The 23,072-nt window shown below is 37.8% G+C and overlaps 2 protein-coding genes across 2 annotated transcripts; both read left to right on the top strand.

The window, feature by feature from the left end:
* The first annotated feature begins 1,998 nt into the window (after positions 1 to 1,998).
* On the top strand, positions 1,999 to 6,919 carry LOC138446236 (fatty acid-binding protein, adipocyte). Its single transcript, XM_069601090.1, has 4 exons — positions 1,999 to 2,310; positions 5,374 to 5,546; positions 6,134 to 6,235; positions 6,699 to 6,919. The coding sequence occupies exons 1-4, from the start codon at positions 2,238 to 2,240 to the stop codon at positions 6,747 to 6,749; spliced, it is 399 nt and encodes a 132-aa protein (XP_069457191.1). The 5' UTR covers positions 1,999 to 2,237; the 3' UTR covers positions 6,750 to 6,919.
* Positions 6,920 to 18,328: 11,409 nt separating this feature from the next.
* Positions 18,329 to 21,309, top strand: LOC138446090 (fatty acid-binding protein 9-like). Its single transcript, XM_069600814.1, has 4 exons — positions 18,329 to 18,401; positions 20,024 to 20,196; positions 20,994 to 21,095; positions 21,259 to 21,309. Exons 1-4 carry the CDS (start codon positions 18,329 to 18,331, stop codon positions 21,307 to 21,309), a joined length of 399 nt encoding a protein of 132 aa, XP_069456915.1.
* Positions 21,310 to 23,072: the final 1,763 nt, after the last annotated feature.

The following is a 23,072-nucleotide window of genomic DNA, read 5'->3' as shown; positions in this document are numbered from 1 at the left end:
TCTGTAGTACATCAAGACAATAGAATATTTTTCAGTGCTAAAAAGAAATGAACTATTAAGCCATGAAAAAATATGGAAGAAACTTAAATGCACATTACTAAGTGAAAGAAGCCAATCTGACCAGACACATATTATATGATTCCTGTTACATGACATTGAGGAAAAGCCAGGGCTATGGAGACAATAAAAATGACAGTGGTTGACAGGGTTGTGGGACAGTGGTGGGAGCATGGAAGGGAGATGAATAGGCAAAGCCAGAGGGTTTTTAGGGCAGTGAATACTCTGAATCATGTTATGAGGATGAATATATGTCATTATGGGCTTCCATGGTGGTTCAGTTGCAAAGAATTCCCTTGCCAATGCAGGAGACACAGGTTCAGTCCCTGGGTCAGGAAGATCCCCTGGAGGAAGAATGGCAAACCACCCCAGTATTCTTCCCTGTGCTATGCCATGGACAGAGGAGCCTGGTGGCCTATGGTCCATGGGGTTGCAAAGAGTCAGATATGACATAGTAACTAAACAACATGTGATTATGTTAATACTTTGTCCAAACACATGGGACATACACACCAAAAGTGAACCCTAAGGTAATATATGGACTTTGAGTGATTATAATATACCAATATACGTTCATTCTTAGTAAAAATTACCATTCTGGTGAGTGATATTGATAATGGGGGAGGCAATGCCTGTGGGCAGCCACAGAGTACATGAGAAATCTCTGTACTTCCTTCTCAATTTTGTTATAAACCTAAAACTTCTCTAAAAAATTATCATAAAAGCAAAACAAACTAAAAACAAAAGCCATTTATTAATTTAGAACATGAAGTTATCCCTGTATGAAACTTGATCATTTTTATTTTCTTGTTTTGATGAATTCATAATAGTAAGCCTACCCTGCATGGTACGTCATCCACAGTCTATATATCTATGCAACAGTTCAGAGTGAATGAACATTATCACTGTGCCATTAACATATGCAACCATTAAAAGTTACTATTGTAACACAACATTACCAGTTTTTCTTAGCAAATTTCTTGCCTATAGAAATCTGTCCTTTACGGAATCCTCTTACTCAACCATTTCTGGGAAGCCCTTGGGATTCTTACAAATCAATGATATGCTCAGCAGATACTGTTCAGCGCAATATACAGTGCAGTGATAAGGAGCACACCCCATGATATTTGAATTTCTTTTTTCTTTCCTAAAATCTGGGTGTGTTCATGGGAGTTTGTTGCCCATGTGACTGTCTTCCATCATTCTGGTGTGGGTGCGGGGGGGGACCAATAAACGTAGTTACTTTAGAAAAGCATTCTCATGACTTCTTTACTATGTAGAAGAAGGAAATTAGATTTCAGAAGCTTGTGACTACCCCACTCCAGATTGTATTTAAGTAAAGCAACATCATTTAGATCTGGATAAATTTAGAGCTTATTATATAGGTCAAGACAGGACGAATTTTCTCAGTAAGGGGAGTATATTTTGAATTGGTGGCTTTTTTTTTTAGGAATTTTGTGGAAATCCACACTATGCTCTTATTTAGGGAATGGAAAGAATGAGGTTAAATGATCATTTGTCAGTTAAAACTGCTGTCTAGATTCCCGGTGGAGAATTAAACTTACTTTTTCTTTTTCATTCATATAAAACATTTGAAATGAGGAAGCTGGGGTACTTTAAAATGCCATTACTTATTTTGTTTTAATTTCCAGGTAATTCCTGAGACAGTACTGCCCCCAATAGCCTTTGCAATTACTTAAGAATATCCAAGGTAATTCTTACATCCCTCAATTCAAACAAATTACATAATTACAATTTTAATAGGAACTCCAGAAAAGGGAGTCAGAATTTATCCCAAGATAATTACACTGGTCCACTCTTCACTGGGATAAATAGGTATTAAAAAAATAGGAAATTCAATGCACTGAATTTTAAGCTGTCAAAACAAAGTTGTGAAAATATTCTGTTAAAGGTTAAAAATAAGTTGTACTCTGTGTCCATGACCATTTGCCAAGGAGAGCCAAAGTTGAGAAATTTCTATTAAAAACATGACTCAGAAGAAAACTGCAGAGGCTGGCAATGAAGGAAATGATCTTATATCATTCCCAATTGGTTATGCCCAAGATCACATGTTCTGGGCACCTTTAAAAGGAAGTTATCTGGACTCAGAGGATAACAGCATCTTGCTGAAAGCTGCACTTCTTTCTCATCTTGAAGAATAATTCTAGAAAGCTCACAAAATGTGTGATGCATTTGTAGGTACCTGGAAACTTGTCTCCAGTGAAAACTTTGATGATTACATGAAAGAAGTGGGTAAGGAAATGCATTGTTGAATGGCTGGGCTTATAACTTTTTCTCTAGGAAAGAGAAGACTATGGTTCTTTTTCACTCTGGAAGCACTGGTCTGACATGAAATGCTGCTTTTTATATAGAGGTGATAAAAACAACAAGTGAGAATCATTTGTTTCCAGAAACATTCTAGACAGAAGTCACAACTAATACTTCCTTTCCTAAAGGTGAACTGATATGAAAAAGAGTATAAGTGGCATTGTATAGAAATGACAAGATTTTATTTGATTGCTAACTTGAATATCTTTGGTTTACTTGGCTTTCTGCCTCTTTTTCATTCATTTCTTTTGCATATAAAATAAGTGATAACTTGGAAATAAGCCTATATTTATTCCCTAGCATGTGATAATTTCTGTTTGAAACTGAAAGCACTGTATTTATCATCTTAATGTAATTTTTGAGTAATGTATGTTAACCAATTATGTTATTGTTTTAAAGTCAGTCTGTTAACATGTGTGGTTGTATTATAGAAGGAAAAATTCTGATTTCTGAAAATGTTTTCCTTAAAAGTCTTAGATATTTGTTTGACTTACTATTACAAGGCATGACACAGAATTATTGATAATAGAGGCTTTCAGGTTTTGGGATTCTGCTAAGATCACCTGTGTGTTCCCCAGATAATTACAAAGGTAAAGCAAAGGAGCAGAGAGGCGGCAATTCAGTCAGGCAGCCACACCCATGCATGATGAAGATGCATCCACGGGTTGCAAATTGAGGAGAGATTTTTTTTTCACAATATCTTTATTATAGGTTGTAATTTGATCCCTAAACCTCAAGACTTAACCTTCTTCTAAATCTTATAGTTATTTCTTGCTTGTTTATAACTACTGTTTTCCATGTCTATAGACAAGAAGGAAATCAGGAACATCAATATGAGAACTAGTTTTCCAGACTACTGACTAGTTGTAACTCAATAAACTAATCATTATGCACTGATATTGATATTACAGGACTTGAGTCTATTTAGCTATTTATTTTTAGAAGCATTTTACACTTTTCAGTTCAGTTCAGTTCAGTCGCTCAGTCATGTCCGACTCTTTGCGACCCCGTGAATCGCAGTATGCCAGGCCTCCCTGTCCGTCACCAACTCCTGGAGTTCACCCAAACCCACGTCCGTTGAGTCAGTGATGCCATCCAGCAATCTCATCCTCAGTTGTCCCCTTCTCCTCCTGCCCCCAATCCCTCCCAGCATCAGAGTCTTTTCCAATGAGTCAACTCTTCACATGAGGTGGCCAAAGTACTGGAGTTTCAGCTTTAGCATCATTCCTTCCAAAGAACACCCAGGACTGATCTCCTTTAGAATGGACTGGTTGGATCTCCTTGCAGTCCATGGGACTTTCAAGACTCTTAACTTTTAGTATTTTATTTAAATTCTTATACCATTGTGTTTGGGCTACCTATGTGGTGCTAGTGATAAAGAACCCCCCTGCCAATATAGGAGATTTAAGAGACAGAGGGTTCGATCCCTGGGTCAGGAAGATTCCCCTAGAGGAGGGCATGGCAACCCACTTCAGTATTCTTGCCTGGAGAAGCCCATGAACAGAGGAGCCTGGTGCGCTATGGTTCAAAGGGTTGCAAAGAGTCAGACACGACTGAAGAGACTTAACACACATGCAGGCACCATGGCCTTTTAAAATTATTAAGTGTTGATGATAATGAAAGACAATAAGATACATTCTGAAATTAGCTGCTCTAATTGATTACCTTCAGTCAGCAGGTATCGTTTTCATCAGTCAAATGAAAACAGAATCAAGCAAGAGGAGACTGTGATTTTCCTAAGCTTGGAGAATCTGGAACCACACCCGATGCCTCATGCATTCACTGTGCTGACTCACTCCCATGAATTTGAGGTTACGTTTTGTAACAGAGACAAGACTTGATGAAGCAGCATATTATCTTCCCACCTGTCACCACTTTCAGACAGGGAGCTTCAAATCAGAGCCTTGGCATTGCTTGTTTTGTATGATATATTGCCTCCCCACTATTCTTAAATTTTGGTATCTATACATAGTCAAAGAAGTAGATTTGTGCATGTGCATTTAAAAAATCCAACACAACTATGACTGTTGTAAAATCTCTATAACATATGCAGTGGTGGTAAGGTACTGTTTTCTATGTTAAGTTGTAAATCATTCAACCCAAAGCTGTTACATCCCCCAAAACACATTCCTATTTTTTTTCTTTCTTTTTTTTTTTTTTAAGAGGAGTTTGCCACTTAAGTGATTGGGAAGCAAAGTATTAATTTCTGAACTTACTAAAATAATGATTTCTTAAACTTTGAAATTTTCAATTGAGGCTTAAGCCCCCTTTAAAATTTTCTATAATTTATTGGGAATACCGTCTCCATTCTAAAATGGTATGAATGCAAGAAATGTTTTGCCTTTCAGAAAAATTAATCAAGATCTTCCTTTCACAGCAATTATGAAAAGCCAAGAAAACTAGGCGTGGCAGTGAATGCCATGAAATGTGGTTTTTGTACATCCAAATTAAATTTTAACTGAGTGACTCTCTATTGGTCCCCTGAATCCTATTGAGAGTTCTACCTTTGACTATGGATTAGATCATTTTTGTTATTCAAGAAGCAATGGTTGAGATTCCCAAGTGTTTCACGAACTGAGTCAAATGAAGGTGGCTGCTCTCATGGTTGAGATGGCCAGATATTTTGAGAGTGCAGTGATTTTTAAAATATATATGTCCCAGAAAATTTAATCTTTTACATATGCTTATGGAAAATTAACAATGGGTCTCCTGAAGAGTCTCATCTGAAACCCAGAGAGGGAAATTTAAAGAACAGACTTACATCTATTTGTGCCTTGGGTGTTCTTTAAGTATTAGCTGATTTTACTTATTTAAATAAAGACTTTAATAATAAACTCATTGGAATCTTTCTCCTTTAATACACTCACTGGAGTGCAGATAGGTACATAGGCGCACATGCATCTAAATACACACACACGCCTGCTCTTTCTTAGATAAATATATGAGAGAAAAATCGTATACTTGACATTTTTCTTTTCCCATCTATAGGTGTGGGCTTTGCTACCAGGAAAGTGGCTGGCATGGCCAAACCCACTGTGATCATCAGTGTAAATGGGGATGTGGTCAACATTAAATCAGAAAGCACCTTTAAAAATACTGAGATGTCCTTCAAATTGGGCCAGGAATTTGATGAAGTCACTCCAGATGACAGGAAAGTCAAGGTGAGGAATAAAGAACTGGAGCAGAGTAAAAGCCTGATTTATAAACGACTGCTGCCTATATATAGCAAGCCATTTTGTAGAAGGAGGAAAGCCATTCCATTATAAGCCAAAAAGCTCAGATTGCTAGCTCTGAACCATGTTACTGTTGATATTTAGTTGGTGAATTGTCTCCCATTTAATAAAATTGTCCTTATTACTTTAAAAATGTTTAACATAATAATTTGTCATACCCTATATGTGTGTGTGTGTGTATATATATATATACTATTTAAAGTAAATTGAAGTAACATAACAATGTTAGAGAACTTTTAAAAGAGTGGGGGGAAAGAAAAAAAAAACACCTATGATGCTATTCCACATAAATTTATTATGTATATTCTTTCACAGTATTTTTTCAAATGCATGTTTGTATAATATTCTGATCATAATATACATGTAATTTTGCATATTGTTTTTGGCATTCATTGTTTTCTTTTTCAACATTTTCTTGTAATTTAGAATTGCTAAGTACCTCAAAATAAGCAAATAAAAGTGCTCTATTTTTTTTTCCCCTCCATGATTGTAATCACTTTTAATTATCCCCACAGAGCATCATAAACTTAGATGAAGGTGCTCTGGTACAAGTACAAAACTGGGATGGGAAATCAACCACCATAAAGAGAAAACTTGTGGATGATAAGCTGGTGCTGGTGAGTATCTTCTGACTACTTCACTCTAGATTTTAGTGCTAGGTCATCCCATAATCGTTATCCTACCTAGAGAAATAGACAATCGCCCTTGTAGAATGAAAAGTTAGTCTATTGGGATTATGGTTTCACTCTGGCAATTATCCTTCTAAGCTCTGTCTATGTATATTGTGCCCCAGGAAGTATTTTCTTATCCCTCTCAATGTGAACCATATTGTATTGTGCATTTCTAATTATGTTTTTCATTCACCACATAGATTGTAAGATTCCTTGAGGGCAAGACTTGTATCTTCTTGATCTTTGTGTCTCCCTAGTTTATTACAATATCAGGTATATAAGAAGAGCCAAGAGTGAATATCTTTTGATGAACATTTTTTCCTTCTCAGCATTGAAGGAGACAATAAATAAATAAACCATGAGTTGTTTAGTCCTGAGATTTTTACCAATATTTTGCCTTTGTGCCTAGGAATGTGTCATGAACGGTGTCACTGCTACCAGAGTTTACGAGAGAGCATAAGCCAAGGGATATTGAAATGGATGACGTTTGCATCGAACTCCATGACTTTCTGTTGGATGTGCTGTCCAAACATATATTGTTATTTTCTACTAATAAGCAAGACACTGATTTTCTCCCAGACTGATTTTGATATGGTTGTGTTGGTTAAATAAAACTTTTTAGATTTATAAGGCTATGTAATGATTTATTCATTATGTTTAACAATTTCTTACTCATAATTTAGTGATGGAAATATAAAATTGTATTATTGCTTTGTTTCCAGTGTAATATGAGTTGTAAAATAATAATACAAGGTGAAAAAAAATATGAATTTCCCATAGCCTTAGGTAGAAAATGATAAATATGTACTATTACTGAATATGAAGTCCTTCTTTACCATAGCTACAGTCAAGCAACACCCTCTCAGGGACCTAAGATAGACTTAAATGTAGTGAAATTGTCCACAGTCAACTGGGCCAAGTGTTGTCATTTCACAAAAATCTGTCCTAGAGCATCAAGAAAGAGAGGTGGAATAGGAACAAAGAGTGTAGAAAAAGATTTCTGGGCTATAAATTTTAGCCTGAAAAATTATTAGTAAACCAAGGTATTCCTGGAATCTGTCTAGAATTAAGTCCAAATCATCACATGTTACATTTATTCCAGAAAAGACATGACAGGCTTGTAATGAGTTATGATGTAAATGTTCCTATAGTCATTTCCAAAGTTTTCTTTTTTTCTTACCAGTGGAATTAAAAAAAAATATTGAATATGTCCTGGAATTTTTAATGCAAATAAAATTTCCCTGGAATTTCAATATATAAAACAAACAAAAATGATAATAAAGCCAGTAAGGGCGTGTTTTCATTTATGTGTGTGTGTGTGAGAGAAAGAGAAAATTTGTTTCTTCTGCACTTTGTGGAACTTTGAGGCACCTCTATAGATCCTTGGAGTTCCATGTACACAGACTGAAATTTCCCTATCACATATTTAGCTTTTATAGGAAGCCAAAATCTTTTAAAGTGTGTCTTGCAATTGATACATTCTGTTTGTGATGCTTACTTTAAAAATAAGTTTATTAGAGACTTCCTGGTGGCTTAGATGGTAAAAGAATCCACCTGTAATGCATGAGACCCCTGTTCGATCCCTGGGTTGGGAAGATCCCCTGGAGGAGGGCATGGCAACCCACTCCAGTATTCTTGCCTGGAGAATTCCATGGACAGAGGAGCCTTCTGGGCTACAGTCCATGGGGTTGCGAAGAGTTAAACACAAGAGAGTGACTAACACTTTCACTTCCAGCAGTTCAGTGGTTAAGATTTCATGCTTCCACTGCTAGAGGAGTGGTTCAGTCTCTGGTCAAGTAACTAAGTTTCCACATTCCACACAGCATGGAAAAAAAGAAAACCTTTACTGTTTTCTGAATATAGTCCATAGGGTGGCAAAGAGTTGGAAACAACTGAAGCAACTTAGCATGCACACATGCACCATATGCATAGGTGGTGTTAGTGGTGAAAAACCCACCTGCCAATGTGGGAGACATAAGAGATGCAGGTTTGATCCCTGGGTCAGGAAGATCCCCTGGAGGAGGGCATGGCAACTCACTTCAGTATCTTTGCCTGGAGAATCCCATGGACAGAGGAGCCTGGTAGTCAATAGTCCATAGGATCACAAAGAGTCAGACACAACTGAAACGACTTAGCACACACAGACACACACACACACAGAGACACACACACACACACACAGAGAAGCCAGAAGAGGTAAATTAAGTTTCTGATCATAATAACTTACTTTACAAAAGCAGAGAGTTAAACTCTCACTTTGAAATTACTTAAGAATTGGAGAATTCAAAGAGGTTTGTAGGAATTGTTTAGAAAAATTCTTGGTAAATCAATATTTATTAAACACTTACTATGGTCCATGCGCTTTGCATGCTCTAACTTAATTTATTATCAAAATAATCCTGTGATGAGGATTTGGTATTCCTGTTTAAAGATGAGAAAACTAAAGTTCAAAGTTTAAGTCTGTAAAAGTAAGTAGGGAATAGACATAGGAATTTGATATTCAAGAGAGCAATCCTAGCTGGGACATAGATCCAGAAACCACCCGCATTCAGTAGGCTTCCCAGGTGGCAACGTGATAAAGAATCCACCTGCCAATTCAGGAGATGTAAGAGAAGTGTGTTCGATCCCTGGAATAGGAAATGACAATGCGCCTTAGTATTCTTGTCTGGAAAATTCCATGGACTGGGGAGCCCGGTGGACTACAATCCATGAAGTTGAAAAGAGTTGGGCACAACTGAGCACGCACCATCAGCATTCAAGTGGTAGCTTAATTCATAAATGGTGCTGTGATCATTCAGGGATTTTTTTTCAAAATCTACTCTTCAAGTTTTCTTATTTTTCAGGTGAAGTTGAAGCATAGAATAAGAAGATTCAGTCCAATGTAAATTTGCTAGATAAGTCAGTTTCTTATTTTCTACGTTTTCACCATAAAATTAAAGCTGTAGAAACAAGATATGTCTTCAATGTCAGTTCTCTGATTTATCCTCCCTGGGACCTCTTTGAACCTCACATAATTTTTCATTAACATTGCTTCTATCAACACACACACAGAAATATAGAGGCGATTCTACTTTTAAAGGAAGAGAGACAGGATCAAATGGGTACTTCTCAGAGATGTGTGGACATAGAGCCCATCTATATCTTAAAACAGATATGAAAAAAAAGCCACTCACTCACTCCTTGGAAATATTAAGAATTGGGTGAAATACTGGGCCAACTTATACCTTCTTTAATGCAACTCCCATCACTATCACTGAGCTCCAATTTCTGTGAATAATTGACTTGGAATAGGTAAGCCTCTAAGATGGCCTTTGGGTAGCAATGTTTTTGGTATTTGAGATCTGGCTTCTGAACAATACGGTTATAGCACTTCTAACCAGAGTCTATGAGTACCAAGAATTTCTGGATTAGGGAATGAGGCAGAGCACTTAGATCACTTATCAGTGGACATCGCTGTGCTCAGTTATGTGGAAAACACAATTTTAATGTTATATCCAATTATGGATCTATCCATCCATTTGTGCAACCACCCCATCTCAATTTACAAAACATTAAAATAGTTCATGTGTAGCCAAACAGCCAGAAAATGCTAGGCAATAGGAAAAACTCAGTTACTGAGGGCATCTCAAAGGCAAGGATTATGTCCTGTGTGTAGCCATGTCCCCAGACCCTGGCACAATAAACAGCAGATTTGGAGTTTAGTAAAGAGTTTTGAGTGAGTGAGTGAACGCTCTTCCCTGTGCTAGGTGTGGTTTGTAACACAGAAACAGTTCACGATCATGCCTTCATTGTGGTAGAGAAATACCATGAATGTCATCACATCACCTGGGAAAATTTTTCTGATAGTTCCTCCTCCTCCCTCACCCTCCATATCTAAGAAGAGTTAAACTCTTCCTCCCATGACCACAGGAAAAATACGTGTTCTTACTATAACATGATATTACCACATTTTAATTTCTCATCTTTTCCATCACTAGGCTGACACAGCCTCAGGACACTTATGTATATATGTAGTATCTAGTACAATACCTGAAATGTGGTAATCACTCAATAAATTTTAGTGGAATGAATGAAGACAAAATATAGAGGAGGACGTGAATTGTATGATAAATTGCGTGGTATATTTTATGGATTGGAAGGAAGCCAAGGGCAAGCAGAGTACTCGGTATGTGCTGGAGGAAGGTTTTCAGCATAGAAGATGTAGTTGAGCTAGGTCATGAAAGATAACTATAAAACTAATTAATTGCTTATTAATTAATTTTACAGTGGAATGACTTGGCAAAAACCATCTTAATGTTAGTCGCTTGGTCGTGTCTGGCTCTTTGAGACCCTATGTACTGTAGCCCGTCAGGCTCCTCTGTTCATGGGATTCTCCAGGCAAGAATACTGGAGCGGGTTGCCATTCCCTGCTCCAGGAGGTCTTTCCAACCCAGGGATCAAAACCACCTCTCCTGCAGCTCCTGCTTTGCAGGTAGATTCTTTACCACTGAGCCACCTAGGAAGCCCAATGAAGACCCTATCCTCCAAATACCTGGGATATGTGTTCTAATCACTGATTGCTGCTTCTGATCACTGAAGTGGAAAGAAGAGGTGGTGGCCACTATTGTTGCATTTCCTCCCATTGTTGCAAATACCACTCTTTTCCCCCTCCTCAAGTGATTGTCAGGAAATTTAAAGGGCCAGCACCTTTTCCTTCCCTTCATTTCTTACTATTTCCTCTTTGAGGAGCCATAATTAAAGACCAGGACATTCAAAAGCAATTTCATATACAGAGGATATTAGAAAGTCACTGTACATTCCAAGGAAAAGGTACAGGGTCAGAAAGGACATGAGAAGACCTTAAGTTTCTTCCTTAGGCTGGTCCTTGGCACAGAGCCAGACTCCAGCCATCAGAAAACAAAAACAAAAAGCAGCAAACCCTAGAGAAGGAGGAGAACCTAATTTCCAGAGTTAGCACATTATTAAATTCAAATTTTCAGTTTTCAACAGTAAAATCACAGAACATGGAAAGAAATAGGAGAGCTTGGCCCATTCAAACAAAAAGTTAAACCAACAGAAACTGTCCCTGAGAAAGACCTGAAGTTGGATTCACTAGTCAAAAATTAGTTACATTTCTATATATTAACAATGAACAATTCGAAAAGCAAATTAAGAAAACAATTCCATTTACAATAGCACCAAGAAGAATAAAATACTTAAGAATTAACCAAAGAAGTGGAAGTTTGTACTATGAAAACTATAAAAGATATAACTAAGTGGAAAGACATCCCATAGTCATAGATTGGAAGTTGTCAATACTATACCATTTGAAGTGATTTACCAATTTAGTGGAATCACTGTCAAAAGTCCAATGTTGTTTCTTGCAGAAATAGAAAAGCCCATTCTAATATCAAGGGATCTGAAAAGCAAAAAAAAAAAAAAAAAATCCTAAAAATGAAGAACAAAGTTGGAGAACTGATACTTCCTGATTTCAAATTTTGTTACAAAGCTACTATAATCAAAGCAGTGTGATACTGGCCTAAAGACTGACATATGGGCTAATGGAATAGAATAGAGAGCTCCAAAATGAACTCTTGCATATTGCCAAGACCTTTCAGGGGATAAAATACAATCTTCTCAACAAATGGTGCTTGGAAAACCAGATGCATGCATGCTCAGTCACTTCAGTCATGTCCAACTCTTTGTGACGCTATGGACTGTAACCTGCCGGGCTCCTCTGTCCATGGGATTCTCCAGACAAGAATACTGGAGTGAGCTGCTGGGCTCTCCTCCAGAGGATCTTCCCTGACCTGAGACTGAACCTGGATCTCCTGCATCTTCTGCATCACAGGTGGATTCTTTACTTCTGAGCCACCGGGAAAGCCCTGGAAAACCTGATATCCACATGCAAAAGAGTGAAACTGATGTCTCTTTTTAACACCACATGCAAAAGTTAACTCAAATATAAGACCTAAAACTTGAAACTTTTAGAAAAACTTCACAACATTGGACTTGGCAGGGATATCTTGAATATAATACCAAAGGCACAGGCAACAAAAGAGACAATAGACAAATTTGATTCCAGGAAAATAGAAAATCCTTTGCCTTAGAAGACATTATCAACAGAATAAAAACTTGGCTCACAGGACTTCCTTGGTGGTACAGTGGTTAAGAATCCCTCTGCCAATGCAGGGGACACGGGTTTGATCCCTGGCTCGGGAAGCTTCTACATGCCGCAGAGCAACTAATCCTGTGGGCCACAGTACTGAGCTCCAGTGCCGCAGTTATTGAAGCCCACTCGCCTAGAGCCCATGCTCTGCAACAAGAGAAGCCACAGCAATGAGAAGCCTGAACACTGCAACAAAGAGTTGCCCCTGCTCATCGCTAGAGAAAGCCCATATCCAGGAATAAAGACCCAACACAGCCAAAAATAAATACACACATACATACATAAAAATTTAAGAAGCAACCCACAGAATGGGAGAAAATATTTGCAAGTGATATTCCTGATACGGAACAAATATCCAGAATATATAGAGAGCTCCTAAAAACAATAACAAAAAAACTACTTGATTCAAAAATGGGCAAATGTCTTGTATCAGAGAAAATATATAAATGGTCAATAAACACATGAAAGGATGTTCAGTGTTGCTAATTATTAGTGATAATGCAAATCAGGATCATAATGGGATGCATCTCACACACATTAAGATGGAGGCTATAAAAAAATAACTTGTTAGTGAGGATGTGGAGAAATTGGAAACCTTGTACAATGTTGGTGGGAAGGTAAAGCAGTACAATTGCTATGGAAAACAGCAGGACAATTCCTCAAAAAATTTAAAATAGAATTAACCAGGTGGCATCAGTGGTAAAGAACCTGCCTCCCAATGCAGGAAACTCAAGAGATGTGGATTATCTCTAGCTCAGGAAGATCCCCTGGAGTAGGAACTGGCAACCCACTCCAGTATTCTTGCTGGAGAATCCCACGGACAGAGAAGTCTGTTGGGCTGTAATCCCTAGGGTTGCAAAGAGCTGGACACATCTGAAGCGACTGAGCATGTACACACCAGCAATTCTACTTCTGGTTATACACTCAAAATAATTGACAGCAGGGTCTCAAAGAGATACATGCATAACCATGTTGGAAGGACTGATGCTGAAGCTGAAGCTCCAATCCTTTGGCCACCTGATGCAGAGTCAACTCATTGGAAAAGACCCTGATGCTGGCAAAGATTGAAGGCAAAGGGAGAAGAGGGTGGCAAATGATAGGATGGTTAAATAGCATCACCAATTCAATGGACATGAATCTGAGCAAACTCCGTGAGATAGTGAAGGACAGAGAAGCCTGGCAAGATACAGTTCTTGGGATCGCAAAGCGTTGGACGTGACTTAACAGCTAAACAACAACAAATGTTCATAACAACATTTTTCATCTATTGCTAAAATGTAGAGGCAATCCAAATGTCCATCAAAGGATGAATGTATAAGAAAAATATGAATAACACATTTTGCTTTATCCAACAGAATACCATTGTGTTAAAAAGGAAGAAAATTCTGAGATTTCCTACAACATGGGTAAACCTTAATGACATTGTGCTAAGCGAAATAAGCTGGTCACATACAGATAAAAACAAACACTGCATGATTCCACTTATACAAGGTCATGGAGGCAGAAAGTAGAATGGTGGTTACCAGGAGGCAGGGGTGTGGAGAATGGATAATTGCTATTTAACGAGTAGAGTTTCAGCTTTGCAAGATAGCATTTCTAGAGATGGATGGTGGTGATGGTTACATAACAGTGTGAATACCACTGAAGCATGTGCTTAGAAATGGTTAAAAACAGTTAATTCTGTGTAATGTCTATTCTACCACAATAAAAAAATTAGAAAAAAAAATCTAGTGTAGCTCCAGCTATTTTATGTACAGCAATAAAGTAGCAGATGTATTGTTGAATCATTTTGTAGATTTTAGTACATGTTTAACTTTATCTGTGTCCCTCACCAATGGAGAATGTAATATCTCAAAATTAAAATTTATTTTAAAAGTGTTTAATAGCTAAGCAGTCTCAAGAAAGAAAGTTAATGTAGAAAATGAGATACTGGAAAAGCATAGAAAAATGAGATCATGGGGAAATAAGTATTTAACCTGTCATGAATATAAAATGTGTAACTGTTCTATAACAGAATATTGTATTCTAGTTCTTTTGTTGGGATTAACAATTAAGAACATTTTAATTAAAAAGTTTTTTTACTGGAGGGAATGATAATTTTAAAAAACATTTGTGTATTTATGGCTGCACTGGGTCTTTGTCGCTGCACTCCATCTTTCTCTAGCTGCAGCTGGTGGAGTCTCCTCTTTGGGTGTGTGGGCTTCTCATAGTGGCTTCTCTTGTGGAGCCTGGGCTCTAGACCCCAGGCTTCAGTAGTTCAGCAAACAGGCTTAGTTGCTTCATGGCATGTGGAATTTTCCCGGACCAAGGGTTGAACCTATGTCCCCCGCATTGGCAGGCAAAATTCTTATCCACTGTACCACCATGGATATCCAAAATGGTGATTAAAAAAAAAAAAAAAACTAAACAAATATGCCAAAGCTAGTAGTGATAGCAGCAGGACTAGAAGAGAACTTTCTTGGTTGAGAAGGGAAATGTGTATGATAACAATGAAACACTGAGCAAAGATGAAGGGAGTCTGAGAATCCCTATACTGTCTGATGACCATAAGGAAAGGCGTGTCATATGAGCAGGTCAGGAGAGAGCAATGTAGTAAAAGTGAAAGTGAAGTCGCTTAGTCGTGTCGGACTTTTTGCGACCCCGTGGACTATAGCCCACCAGGCTCCTCTGTCCATGGGATTCTCCAGGCAAGAATACTGGAGTGGGTTGCCGTTTCCTTCTCCGGGGTATCTTCCTGACCCAGGGATCGAACCCAGGTCTCTCACATTGCAGGAAGACGCTTTAAACTCTGAGCCAAAACTCTGTCTTAAATACAATTTGATTCCACTAATATGGGGTACCTAGAATAGTCAAATTGATAGAGCTGGAGATTACATTGGTAGATACCCAGTGGGTATCCCTGCTCCCCGGGACCCAGCCAGTGGGGGAGGTGGGGATGGGGGTGGGGAGTTATTGTTTAATGAGGACAGAGTTTCAGTTTAGGAAAGTGAGGAAAATTTCAGAAGATGGATAATGGTGAGAACTGCCCAGCAATGTGAAGGTACCTAATGCCACTGAACTGTACAGTTAAATATGATTAAAATAGTATGTCTTATGTGACTTCAACAGAATAAAATTTTTTTTAATTTAAAAAATCTTTGTCTTTACTTGTTAGAGAGATTAATATCAGTGATGAGGGAAACTGTCAGTTAAAATAAACATTTTATTCCTCTTGTCATTCATTCATAAAACATTTATTGAGCACCTACAATATACCGGGCACTGTTTCTCAAGGATTCAGAAGTGAATCAGAAATATTTTCTTTACTTGATGTACTCATGAAAGAGCTCAGGGGACAGCTGGAGGAGGACTCCATGCAATACTGTGAGAAAAGTTCCAGAATATACTTGTATTAAGGTATAATTGTATCACATAAACAATCATCAGCCAGCTTGGAACCAGTTTCACATAGGACATGATTTTGAGTTGGATCTGGAGACCTGGGAGATACTGTGCATGAGGCCAATATCACATGATACATAGGATTTTCTTCTAATTTTTTTTTTTTTTTTTTTTTTGCCACACCAAATGGCATATGGAATCTAATTCCCTGTTCAGGGATCAAACCTGCACCCCCCGCATTGGAAACACAGAAACTTAACCATTGGACCACCAGGGAAGTCCTGGAATTGGTTTTCAAAGTCCAAATTTAGGTGGAGCTATTTACAAAGGCATATCAATTATGGTTTAAACTGCAAGGAACAAAAACTCAGACACAATGTTTTTTTAAAAAATGGAATTCATCAGTTCTCCTTATAAAGATTCCAGAAACAAAGTGGTCTTGAGTTCTTCCTCCTTTTCCTCTCTCCCATTCTCAGTTTTGGCCTCATTTTTGAGTTGGTAACACAATGGATGTGGCAGTTTTAAATATCGTGTGTGTGTGTGTGTGTGTGTGTGTGTGTGTGTGTGTGTGGTAAGTCGCTTGAGTTATGTCCAGCTCTTTACAACCCTATGGACTGCAGCCTGCCAGGCTCCTCTGTTCATGGGATTCTCCAGGCCAGATTACTGGAGTGGGTTGCCATGCCTTTCTTCAGGGTATCTTCCTGACCAGGGATCGAACCTGTGTCTCTTGCATCTCCTGAACTAGCAGGCAGGTTCTTTATCACTAACGTCACCTGTGAAGCCCCTAAATATCATACAAGAGAGCAAAAGTTGCCAAGGAGGGGACCGTCCCTGTGATTCTCTCTTAAGGGTGAGGGAATTTTATAAAAGGCAGAAGTTTGACCTTCTCTTTTGCCTCATGGGCCACAGGATTGATTTCTGAATCAATCAATGGTAGAATACTTGGAACAAAACTGGTTAGACTAAGGGGAGACCTTGATTATGCTACCCCACCCCGGCAAACATACATAGACTTGTATGCCTGCCATGTTTCAGACTGAGTACACACAAATCCAGAACCAATAAAGCAAGATCAAGTCACTTGCTCTTTACTTGAGCATCACCTCTGAGTGTGCTTTCAACTGCTAAGGCACTTATATTCAGTCCAGTCTCAGTTCCCTAAAACTGACTCTAAGGTTTTTTCTTTCCTTGTTTTGCCCTCCAGATAGTTTAGCTATTTCCCCTATATTGTATTATAAATAACTTTTTAATAAGTTTCCATCAAAATAAATTCCTCATACCACTGAAGATTTAACTTTGCGGTGCAAAAGCATCTGCTTTTTTTTTTTTTAATTTCCCCACAAATAGATGGTCTGAATGAAGATTTCTTTGACTTTAAGGAATATTTTGACCCAGGCAGATGATAGTATAAATGTTATTCTTCACTCTAATTTTCCAGCCTTCTTGAAAACAACTGGAGTTCAAAGCTGTCATGTAAATCTACAACCTCAGAATCCAATCTTTCCCAGTAAAGGCCTTACCTGCCTAAAGTTCACCTCCATTACTTGGGTTACAGAAGAAGATTTTAGAAGTAATGGCACAGATACTTAAATTACTTCCTGCCTTCATCTTTCTTTTAGAATGAAGATAACAAAATACCATATTTCTACCTAAAACTTCCATTCACAACTTCAATATCAATATTTCTTGATATTAATTATCAAGATTAAAATTTTAATCTTATTTCACATCAAGATATTTTGATATTTAGTATCAAGATTAATATTTTAATTACTCTTCTTTTAATATCAAGATTTCTTTGTTATCCTAAAAGATGAATTTTAGCATTAGCTTCCCCTCATTTTTAGAACTTAAATTATAAAACACCATAAATGATAATTGTTAGTTTTCTTCCCACTCTGCAATTACTCTTAATTAACAGCAATGATGCCTTATGCCTCACTCCAATCAACTGTAGGCATTTCAGTTACATTAAGTAGTATCAATTCATCAGCCCTGCAAGGAAGGGAGGGGCACATGTTCTTATAATGAAGAGAGTACTCTGGCACTGTGACTTGTCCAAATAAAAAGCAGCTGAGGTAGAGTAAGCAAGCAAGGATGTCCCTGTATCAGGTAGGAAAACATCTCAGTCAGGTGTTCATTAAACATTTGTTAGGTTATTCCTTCAGAGTTGACTCAGCATTCACAGTTCAAAATGCTGATCTCTATTGAAAATTGTCTCCATTCCACAATATTTATCAGGTGACTCTGAGGTTACCAATCTGTTTATTAGAAGCTATAATCATTGACTTAAATTCAACTTAACATGTTAATTTTCTATCTTTATTTGCAAGTAAATAAAATGAGTCAACACTGGTGCCTAGAATCTTTGGTCTTGCTGCTCCCCATTGGCCATTTCAGAAGAGTCACATGATGAAGATGTCTTTTAAATTAAGATTCTGGTAGCAGTGTGTCACTTAAGTTTCTTTGGCTTTTGGTTGTGAGCACCTCTTCTCTGCAAGCTTTCCATCATGATTAAGCCCTTCTTGGGAACCTGGAAACTGGTCTCCAGTGAAAACTTTGATGAATATATGAAAGAGCTGGGTGAGAAATAGCTTTACAAGATTTGGAAACTGGCAATGCTTTTTGTGATGTGGTTGGGCTTGCACTTTACAATGAATTTTCCTACAATTATCTTGTTCATTTGGGATCTAAGGGTATATTCATGGGGTTAACAAAGTTTATGTATCTACATTTACTCTTTTATTACTAGTAATAATTATCTCTTTCTGCAATATTAGGCTCACAGTTACTTCCTTCTAATTATTATCTATATTTTTAGACCATATATCCTTTTTGAAAATACTTCATCCTACCCTCATGACAGAGTTTCTTTTTATCTTGGTAATTTCATTAAATAGCTTTTCCCAGCTCCCCATTATAGATAGCAATACCTATCTATAATTAAATTTATTAACTAAATTCATTTCAAGGTTTACTTTAAGTCATAACTTCAAAAGAGCAATAACAACAAGCAAAATTTCTATTGGGTTAAGTTTTAGAGTTCTGATACACATGGGAGATTTTTAAAACATTATTTTGAAGAGTTTCAAATGTTTTATTGAAATAGAACACATAGAAATAGAATATTTTTACTCATGGAATTTCCCACCATTTGACATCTCCCAGAATTGTAAGTTCTGCATACTTTAGCTCTTATTCAAGTTGAAATGAATATCATTTACAATGGCTCAGATAACTAATAATAACTAAACTATTCTTTACTAATGCTAGAAGATTAGTAATTTTTTAATATTTAATGAAGCAATTTTAAACACATAAGAGAGACCTCCCTTTTAATAAAAAACTATATATAAAGTTTTTCTGCTTTTATGTAGTCAGAGGCTTCCCATCTGCCCACAATATGAATGTGAAGTCGATTTCTATATCAATATTAAGAGATGGGAGTCAACCCTTCTGCTCAGCTATTGCAGGAGACAAATTCAACAACGGACAATTCCCAAAGTGAATAGCAGGGCTAGGCTCTCAGCCAAATTGTCTGATTTGCCTATCTCCTCTTTATTCAGCCAGATCTGAATTGTACCTACAAATAAGAGAAGGCTGCACTTTATAAGTCATATTCTTTTAGAGTAGTTAGATACTTTGGAAGTTTTTTTTTTTTAAGGAAAATAAAAAAGCATGCTAAAGTTTATGGAAAATTAGAAAACCTGTGTTTAAGTTTCAGTTCTGCTAATTACCAAGCACATCATCTAGAAAAAGCCTCTCTACCTCTCTGGGAGTCAATATACTCATCTCTAAAATGAGGGTAATAATACCCCCTGCTGTTGAAATAGTGTTGTTGAAACACTTCATGAGGTAAAGCCCAAGCATATGATTGAAATGCACCACACAAATATAGATTTTAGATGAAGTATAAGAGTCTCCGTGATTTTAGATGAAGCACAATAGTCTCAGAAAGTGAACTTAGCTTTCAAAATGTCAAGTATAATTACTAGACATGTCTTCTGATTGGGAGGTTTGGATCAACCAGCTGATACAGAGAGCACTAGAGAAAAGATGGCATACTATCCAAAATGTCGATGGGGAGAGGATGCATTCTTTTTAAACTGCTTTCCAAAATGATTGCTAACACTTCTTCCTAAACCTCTTAAGAAGGCATGTTGTTTCCTCTATTCATTGAGTTTTCTTCTCACTCATTCCTACAGGCGTGAGTGTTGCAGTCCAGAACCTTGCAGGATCAGCAAAGCCAAGAATCATTATTAGTGCCGACGGGGATAAGGTTAGCATCAAAACTGAAAGTACTTTCAAGAACTCTGAGATCTCCTTCAAAATAGGGGAAGAATTTGATGAAACCACCATAGATAACCGGAAAGTGAAGGTAAGAACTAAATCTTCCTGCTCCATAATCAGGAAAAATCTAGAAGGCAGTTAGGCATAGTCTGTTCTAATTCACCCAATCAGTTTATTTTGTTAATTAATAGTGCACATCTATAAAGTCAGTTCTTTTGCAAATGATTTAGGGCCCCAAAACTCAATGCATTTTCACTGCTTCTCTGATCTCTGTCATTTTTCATTTGTTTTTAATGTTATTTATTTGTTTATTGGCTGTGCCGGGTCTTTGCTGCTCCATGGGCTTTTCTCTGGTTGCAGTGAGTGGGGGCTACTCACTAGTTGTGGTGAACAGGCTTCTTGTTGCAGTGGTGTCTCTTGTTGTGGAGCCCAGGCTCCAGGGCTCTAGGGCTTGGGCTTCAGTAGTGGTGGCTCCCCAGGTCTAGAGCACAGGTTCAATAGCTGAGTTGTGGTGCACGGGTTTAGCTGCTCAGCACCATGTAGGATCTTCCCAGATCAGGGGTTGAACCCTTGTCTCCTGCTTTGGCAGGTGGATTCTTTACCACTGAACCTTAAGAGAAGCCCTTTCTTTGTCATTTTATAAAACAGAATATGGAACAATCATTCACAAATAGTTTAGGTATTGCTTACCTGGGGGAAAAGAGCATCACTTGAATAATCTTTTGAGACTTCCCTAGTTTGATGGTATTAGATTAGGACAAGAACTGATGTAAGAATTTTGGAGAAAAGAATTTCAAAATGGAAATTAAAAAATAGATATCTAGTCTTGTGTCATTAGGATGTTGTGAATTGCTATTTCTGACTGATTCCTTTCCACATTTATAGAGCATCGTAACACTAGATGGTGGCTCAATGATTCATGTTCAAAAATGGCTTGGTAAAGAGACAACGATCAAAAGAAAAATTGTAGATGGCAAAATGGCAGTGGTGAGTTTTCTCTAAATTTAAAAAATTTTGATGTTACTATTTGACACATACCTTTCAAATCATTCAATTGTCTTACGGCCCGAGGAGGCAGTCTGGGGAAAGAGGGACAGAGCAAATTTAACCTGTCATGTACCAACTTTAATAGATCCCTCTTTGCTTTTAGGAATATATCATGAATAATGTTGTCAGCACTGGTGTCTATGAAAAGGTGTGAAGAAATTGTATGCATCAGTGAAAACTTGTTCACTAACAGGAAACTGAGACTTGAAGAAGATGTGCTTCAGGGCCAGTGATTTTAAAAAAACTTTCTCAACATAAAATCGCTCAATAAAACCAAACTAAGTGCAGTTATGGAGCTGTGTAATCTTGAGAGTTAGGGACAATCTAAATGGGTGAGATAAGAAACTACCTGTCTCTGGCGTGATTATAAGATCACTAACTGCCTTTTATACTTTGCACACTTGACTTCTGCAATCCTTGCTTTTCCTTCAATGGACCCATTCCATTTAGGTTAAGGCTTTCTGTCAAAGGATGCTCTATTGAAATTCATGTGACTTCAAAGAGGGATATATTATAATCATTGAAATCTGCCTGCAAAGTAGGAGACCCAGGTTCGATCCCTGGGTTGGGGAGATCTCCTGGAGAAGGGAATGGCAACCCACTCCAGTATTCTTTCCAGGAGAATCACAGGGACAGAGGAGCCTGGTGGGCAACTGACATCCCCCTTGAACAATACAGGTGTTGAAAACCAGTGTTGCTATCTATCTTTGCGGAAGGTTGGCCCTACTTAAAGTCTTATAGATAGGACAGATAGATGATAGACAGATAGATAATGAATAATAGATAGATAGATGAGAGAGACAGGGAGAAGGGGAGAGAGACAGACACAGAGACAAAAGGCTACAAAATATAGCCTAAACATTCTACACTGTGCTTGAATTATTATAGAACATTTAAAACAGTCATTATCCTACTTTTCCATAAATGTGTTTAACATAATCAAGCTAGTGCATCACTTACAACTTAGTCTTTGCAGAATGATGTTTTATTGAATGCCAGTTCTGGACTTCTAAACACCTAGTGGGAATATAATTGTTAGAGCTTCATAAAGTCCCGTAATAGTTTCACTGATTACTGTTGCTAGGAAGTACTCTCAGGGCTTAGAGCGAAACAGAGCAATTACAGGTAAAATTTTAAAATTGAGTGTGTTTGTGGCAGTGGGAAGAGGAAAAGGAAAAAGGGGAAGAATTCTGTATATCTCATACTGCAAATTAAACCAGACAGTACTTAGTCAAAAATAACCCCTGAAGGTAGTGTTTAATTCATGCTAGTTTGTCATCTAAACTGAATGAGAAGTGAAAAGTGGAAAGAGAGGCACTATCAGTAATTACAGCTGGGCCATAGCATAAACTGGGACTATCCTAGGCAAACTAAGAAATATGGTTACCTTAGTAAGGATGAAATTAAAGAGTAACGAAAAGGACTTAGCATGGGATTGGGACAGTAACTGAATTCTTGTCCAAGGAAAGGAGCTAGGACTGTCATATTAAACCTGAAGACCTCAGCATAAAACTGCACTTGAAGTAGCCACACTACTGCCCGACGTGGGCAGGGACACTCATTGCCGCATGCTTGTCTCTGTCCTTCCTAAAGGACTCAAGCATGTACAAATGGACCTGCACTCATTCTCCAGAAGTCCAAGAGGTTTTCAAGCCCCAAGGTAGCATCCTGTGCACAAAGAGGAGCAGAGGCTGATGTTGCCTTCATCCGAGTATGGTCTCTGAGATGGGAGCGCAGATGACAGCACTTCAGCAACAACTCAGACCACTGGTTGAAGTGTTTTCCACAAGGATTCAGTTCAGTTCAGTTGCTCAGTCGTGTCCGACTCTGCAACCCCATGGATTGCAGCACACCAGGCCTCCCTGTCCATCACCAACTCCCGGAGTTCACTCAAACTCATGCCCATCGAGTCATGAT

The sequence above is a fragment of the Ovis canadensis genome, chromosome 9 (genome assembly GCF_042477335.2).
Source record: "Ovis canadensis isolate MfBH-ARS-UI-01 breed Bighorn chromosome 9, ARS-UI_OviCan_v2, whole genome shotgun sequence".
Lineage (NCBI taxonomy): Eukaryota > Metazoa > Chordata > Mammalia > Artiodactyla > Bovidae > Ovis > Ovis canadensis.
The sequence above is the reverse complement of the archived record's forward strand: the minus strand, read 5'-3'. Positions and strand labels throughout refer to the sequence as shown.

What these genes read in the sequence shown, in the direction of transcription:
- LOC138446090 (XM_069600814.1), top strand. Translation starts at nt 18,329, where the DNA reads ATGATTAAGCCCTTCTTGGGAACCTGGAAACTGGTCTCCAGTGAAAAC. An exon ending in TGAATATATGAAAGAGCTGG is followed by an intron (nt 18,402 to 20,023) that starts GTGAGAAATAGC and finishes TCATTCCTACAG; the next exon opens with GCGTGAGTGTTGCAGTCCAG. An exon ending in TAGATGGCAAAATGGCAGTG is followed by an intron (nt 21,096 to 21,258) that starts GTGAGTTTTCTC and finishes CTTTGCTTTTAG; the next exon opens with GAATATATCATGAATAATGT.
- LOC138446236 (XM_069601090.1), top strand. Translation starts at nt 2,238, where the DNA reads ATGTGTGATGCATTTGTAGGTACCTGGAAACTTGTCTCCAGTGAAAAC. An exon ending in CAGATGACAGGAAAGTCAAG is followed by an intron (nt 5,547 to 6,133) that starts GTGAGGAATAAA and finishes TTATCCCCACAG; the next exon opens with AGCATCATAAACTTAGATGA. An exon ending in TGGATGATAAGCTGGTGCTG is followed by an intron (nt 6,236 to 6,698) that starts GTGAGTATCTTC and finishes CTTTGTGCCTAG; the next exon opens with GAATGTGTCATGAACGGTGT.